At 45.7% G+C, this 6,088-nt stretch overlaps 1 protein-coding gene across 1 annotated transcript; it reads left to right on the top strand.

Annotated features, from left to right (window-relative positions):
- The first annotated feature begins 214 nt into the window (after positions 1-214).
- LOC108033366 (uncharacterized) lies at positions 215-4,271 on the top strand. Its single transcript, XM_017107676.3, has 7 exons — positions 215-1,597; positions 1,654-2,096; positions 2,152-2,480; positions 2,579-3,104; positions 3,162-3,428; positions 3,484-3,633; positions 3,687-4,271. Exons 1-7 carry the CDS (start codon positions 280-282, stop codon positions 3,819-3,821), a joined length of 3,168 nt encoding a protein of 1,055 aa, XP_016963165.1. The 5' UTR covers positions 215-279; the 3' UTR covers positions 3,822-4,271.
- Positions 4,272-6,088: the final 1,817 nt, after the last annotated feature.

The raw sequence follows: 6,088 nt of genomic DNA, 5'->3' as shown, positions 1-6,088 counted from the left end.
TACTTTGTTTCATACCGCTTCCTCGAGTTCTTTCCAATGTTCGTTTCAAAGAAATCAATTTTTCTGCTTACTGTGATAATTTTGCTGGAAACTCAAACCGCAAGCTGCATGATGGCAATTCTTCACACACACTTTCCCGGTTTCAATTTATCAATTTTACAACACAGAGTAATTTATATGCCAAATAAAAAAGAAATCCTTGTTTCAAGTGTCAACCCTTGCTCCATCTAAAGATTTTCCCCTCTTTTTCTAGTACACCTACGTATATTTTAAATCACAATGGAGGGCCGCAGCGTTGTCGGTCGGAATACCGTCCGTCGAACTGCACGGCATGCCCGGCGGAGGCGGTCAACCGGAGGAATTGAGATCAACGGAAGCAAGACGTCCGAGGTGCAAAAGGTGAATAAGCCCCCAGAGAACAGGACCCTGCAGCAACGGGTCTTTCTCTACATCCAGCTGAAGGAGTTGACCAAGCTGCCGAAGACGGAACATCCCCTGGAGCTGCACCTTTACCATCCGAAGAACACGCTGCAGAAGATGCAGGAGCGCTACACCACGCAGACCATCATATACCAGCACGAGTTCAATTTAAAGAAGCCGGTATTCGCATTGGGTGTCATGCAGGACGATATCGAGGACATGAACACGTTCAGCGATCAGCCGCTGTTGATTTCCCTCTACCAAAGGATTCCCAGACGTCGCCGGGGAGGAAGAAAGAAATCGAAGAAAGTTGGCACATCGACTTCGCAGGAAGTCAGCCAATCGAATACAGGGATCTCGGAAAATGGCGAAAATGTTCCTAGAAAGTCTGATCCCGACGGCGATGAAGCGGGGGAGGAGGGCGAGGATGGTAACTTTTCGGAGGAGCGACTGGAACTGTTGTCCCGCGGACATTGTGATCTCTTACAGCTCTTCCAGCGCCGGCGCTTCATCAGCGACATAACCATCTTCCTGTACCCGGAGTACCAAACCTTTTCTCAGGCAAAGGCTCATGATAAAATCACCACTTGCAGCGTTTGGCACATGTACTCCATACTGCCCATCCTGAAAAACTTCAACTTCACCAATTTGGCCTTTCTGACCCTGGAGTCCCTTTACAACGTTCCAGAGGAACTGCACTCCCTAGCTGCCGACCTGGGCCTAAGTGTCTCCTTTCGTGCGAAAGAGCCGGAGGCAGACGGCCTCTCCTTCAGGGTGATTCCTTTGTGCACCTACTCGGGATTTATATCGCAGATCATTAGCGACCAGAACACTAGCATCGTGTGGGAGGATATCAAGAGGGACCTGCACCCCAATATGCACCTTAGCTTCAACCAAATGGAGACCAACTCGAGGATAAAGCTGCCCAAGTTGTTTCGCCTGTTGCTCTGGGAGCAGGACGTCGACTTTCAGGTACACAAGATCGATCCTGTGACGGACTTGGCCTTGATCAACAACTCACTGCACCGATTCGTGCTCAACGATGACATGCGAAAGATCCTTGAGCGGGCCGTGGTTCACAATGACTACGAGTTGCTGCTGCAACTGTACCAGGAGACACCCAGTAATGCCCTGTACGAGGGTGTCCTGAATCCGAGCATCTTTGGCTATCCAGGCGGTAAGCAATTCGCTTTATTACCAAACTTCCAGCATTTAATTTAATATGCTCCTCAGTTAACTACTGCCGCTTTGCAATCCGCTTAAGGCCTGTTTTCGAACCCGAAGTAAAACAGAGCATACCGAGAGCTACCCTGGAAATGGGCCCCATGTTCTGCACCTTCAAAATTTGCTTCTTCCAGCCAATTTGCGAGCGCAACGAAGCCCTGGACAAGTACAATGAGAGCCTCCTCAAAAGGGCGAAGCTGCGACGATGCTTCGATATGGAATTCATCAAGGAGGACGAGGACGATGTCGATGTGTGTATGGAGCTGTACCGGGCCTTCGATGATCTCATCTCAGACACAGTCGCCTTCATAGTAAAAAGGGGTGTGCAGGACATCGGAGATAAGAAGGACTTTTTCTGCTGTCACCTGGCTAACCTCTGTAATCTGGTGTTGAAAATTTGCGGCTGCGATTTCAACGTACGCATGCCAACGAAAACGAACATTGAGTTCAGAGTGGGTGTTTTCATAAAAATATGTTGATATCTTAAATAATATATTTTGAGATTAGGAAATGCTAACCCACATGTATAAAGAGTTGATGGATCGAGTTGAAGGCATAATAACTGCCTGCAACTGGAAAAAGAGTTTCGACTGTGCCACGCAGGATTATGGGGAGCACGGCCTTACCCGGCTGATGAATGAAGTGCGTCTGGCCAGCCAATCTGGACAGAGGGAATTGGCCATTCATTTGTTCGAGGAAATCGACCACAGCACCCCGAACCGCATTTTATTCGACTTTGTTACCTTGCTCAATAGCGTCGAAGCCCTGCAGTTCCAACAGGCTGCTAGGTATTTCACGAAGCCCCGCACCAGCGATTGGAGTGGACATTACTTCACGTGAGTTCGCGTGGAATCGGTTATAATAATATTCAAAAGTTATGTTACTGGGTTAGAAACGATAAGTTAATTGAACTCCGTTTTTTTTAATAGCGCAGATTGCTTTTGCAGCTCTACATTAACTACATGATGGATCTAAGATCCCCAGACGAAGAAGTTCAGGGCACGGCTAAAACGAATATGATCGAGAGCTTGCGACAATTCGCCTATAAGAACAGGTTGGAATCGGAGGTATGGATTCTGTTGTACTGCTACTACAGGGAAGCAGACTACTTGCCAGGAATGGAGTTTACGCGTTGGAAATTCCAGAATCTGCTTGAAATCTCTTCGAAGACTCTGGCCTTTACCCCCACCTCCCTCTATGAGCTGTACCTGCCAGTCGACTTCGAGTTAAGGAGCTCGTGCACCCCGATGAAAACGCAGTTCTATCCAGTGTTTAAGCTGTTCGCTCGTTTGGGAGCCTACGCCTTTGCTGAAATGGTTTTTTCCGTCATAGAGCAGTGTTTTTCTGAAGCTGAAGTCTATCTTATAAAGACCACTCTGAAGATACTTCAGCGACAGATTGATAGCAAGTTTAGGATTATTAAGATGCCTACGGACAACAGTGCGCCAGGAAAGTTGAAAGTAAGATTCGATTTTAGTCGGTTGAGGAATATTAGTTTCTAAAAAGCTTTAATATAGCGCTGTTACCAACTGCACATCAATGGCAATGTGGAATATTCCCGAGGACGCCGTGACGAAGCTCTGAAATATTTCGAGGAACTGTTTTTAGGGACCGATCCCAGTGACAGATCGTTGTTCAAGCTTAGCTTCCTGCGTCTCGGCCAATTGGCCTTCGAAAGGAGACAATTCGAGTTGGCCGAAAAGGCCTATGACATCTGTTTGCCTTGTAGTCAAAGACGCAAGAACTTTGTAGCAAACTATGGAAAGGGCCTGGCACTATACCACGTAAGTTATGAAAGATATGGTGCGATATAATACTGCTACACACGGGTACCCACAGCAAAATCGATTGGAAGAAGCAATTCCCTTTCTGTCTCGCTGCACCGAGATCGACATCTTTGTTCCCGATGTCTGGGGATATTTGGCCACCATTAACCTAAGACTGAACCGAAACAAAACGGCCTTGGAATGCTGGAAAGTCGCTAAAATGGTTAGTATTAATAGGGCACAGCACTATTAGTCAGACCTAAAACCCTTTTAAAGTACCCAGAACTAAGCATCAGCAAGAACGTGTACGCCGAACTGGATAAGATTCAGTACTCAGATATCCATCTGCTTGTAGATGACGACGGAAACCCAGCAGAAAAGATGTCGAAAATGGACTTTCTTCCTTTGTAATTAAAAACCCCGAAACAACCCAAGAAAAAATGATTTCCCCCACCTGTTAAGGTTGTCCTAAGCAAACACCTCCAGAGTCACGGCTTTCATCAAGCTCTAGCAGCATTTATCACCTAAATTTAGTGCCCTACATTTGGGTGAAATTAAGTATACGCACGCCTATGTTTACAAGGCATTTCGGTCCCTCGATGTCCTTCGCCTGCCTCGTCGAGCCGGCGCTTGTCAAAATTGTAGCCGCAGAGCGGCAGCACAAACGTGAATACGCCAACACAATGCATTTTTGGCCAAGGGCAAACCGCCACAGCAATAGCAACAACAAAACCGACAGCAGCAACAACGACAAAACAGAAACAAGTGAGATACGTAGTTAAACCCTTTTGGCCAACACTCAACCCATGACAGGTGTTTGCTCTGCAAAACGTTCGAGGGGTATAAGGAATTGGGCAAGTATCTTGCCTTAAATAATATTATGTGTGTCTTTTTTTCATAATAATTTTTTGAGTTTCTTAATTAACTATTTGTTACGTTTTTATTAATTCTTTGGTGAAATACATACATAGGTTCGAAGAATTAAGCTTCGTTAGAAATGACTGTAAATACATAATTATTTGACGAAAGTAATAGCCACTTCAGGAATATATTTACAAATATACCTTTCTGTTTTTCAACTATATATCACCAAGCCTTTATGATATAAGAAAGTCCACTCAATATGGTTGAATATTTTATTAGAACATTCAAATACTTTTATTAATGTTTTGCGGTTGTTTGAATCATTATGTATCGCTCTCATGTAATCCCATAATATATTCTACCAAAGAGCTACATAGAGTAGCTGCTATTAATTTCAATTGTTTAACAATATTCACATAAATAATATAACTATTTCAGCATGTTAAGTAATAGAGTTTTCCACAACCCAGATTAAATAATTTATCTAGCTTATAGATACATTTTTTCATTTTATTTTAATTTTTTAGCCAGATTATAATTAGTTAACTGCGCTTCGAACATTCATAAATCAACTTGCATGTTCTGAGACCTCCAATAACTATCTTGGCAAATGCTACTTTATCAGTAGGCTAATTCTAAGGGCATCCCCGTTTCGTTGGGCTGGCGACTCCGCCCGGCTCTTGTTGTTTACCTGGCAGCGAGTGCTCTAAAATCCGCTTTGACAGCTCGGCTGTCAGCTCAACTCAAACCAAGCCAGGAGGAGGATGGTGTTGTCCTGCTGCGGGGTGTGGTGTGCTGCACACTTTTTTGCCTGTCTTGTTTGGGCCAGACCCTCAACTACATATGCTAATGACGAGGCAGCATGGTGAGGAGGGACTGCGGTGGAGGCGAAGCAGCCACTCAGCTCGGGCTTTTGAGCTAGTTTAAGGCCAACAACTCTCGGCTGCTGGGCACACACATTGGAGCACCCGCACTGGAGCTCACTGGGGGACCGAACACATTGGCTTCATCAAAATGAAATTTGTGAGCAAACACATAAAGTGAATCAGGTAAGCAAGCCAGGTAGCCGGGACACATGCTGCTAATGTTTTAAGACGGCTTTAAAATGCGTTCTGGTAGACACGGCACTTGCTCCCGCATCAACACCAACATCACGCATACGACGCGTGTGCCGGGTCCTGGCGAAAGGACGCCCTTGTCGCCAACGTAACGAAATCAATTAGACACATGCACTTACATACTCCGATTGCAGATGCCATCCCCGTCCAGAGTGCCACCCTCCGCTGCCCGGCTAAACAACAATTGCAATTTAATGTGCTGCCTGCGCCTGCTAATGATAATGTTGTTATGTGCCTATTATGGCCGTTGTTTGTGGGTTCTATGGGGTGTATTTGGGGGATCTGGGGGCAGCGGCTCGAGCCCGGCTGCGAACACATGTCATTAGCATTTGCATTATGCGAACTTTGCTGTCTGACAGCACTCAAAGTGACGCAGTTAGGCGCCTGCCCCCGTGGGCATCCGCCCGAAAACACAAAATGAAATTAAAGCTGAACCCAAATGGGACCAAAATTGATTGGAAACAACGGAAAACAAGCTGGGGAAACTGATACCAGGGCTGTCATTATGCGCACAAAACTATACGTGGACCTAATTTTGTTGCGATAATGAGTCCGAACTTGATACGACGTAGGATTGCAGGAATTCGATGCTGATTAAAGTTGTTCAACATCGGAAATCTCCGGTGGAAACGTGCAGAACACCTAAGCGAGCCCCTATTATGAACTAAACGTTACCTTCGTGCTCCCATTCTGCCG

This window comes from Drosophila biarmipes, chromosome 2L (genome assembly GCF_025231255.1).
Source record: "Drosophila biarmipes strain raj3 chromosome 2L, RU_DBia_V1.1, whole genome shotgun sequence".
NCBI classification, from domain to species: domain Eukaryota; kingdom Metazoa; phylum Arthropoda; class Insecta; order Diptera; family Drosophilidae; genus Drosophila; species Drosophila biarmipes.
Note: the sequence above shows the minus strand (reverse complement) of the source record. Positions and strands in the feature narration are given on the sequence as shown.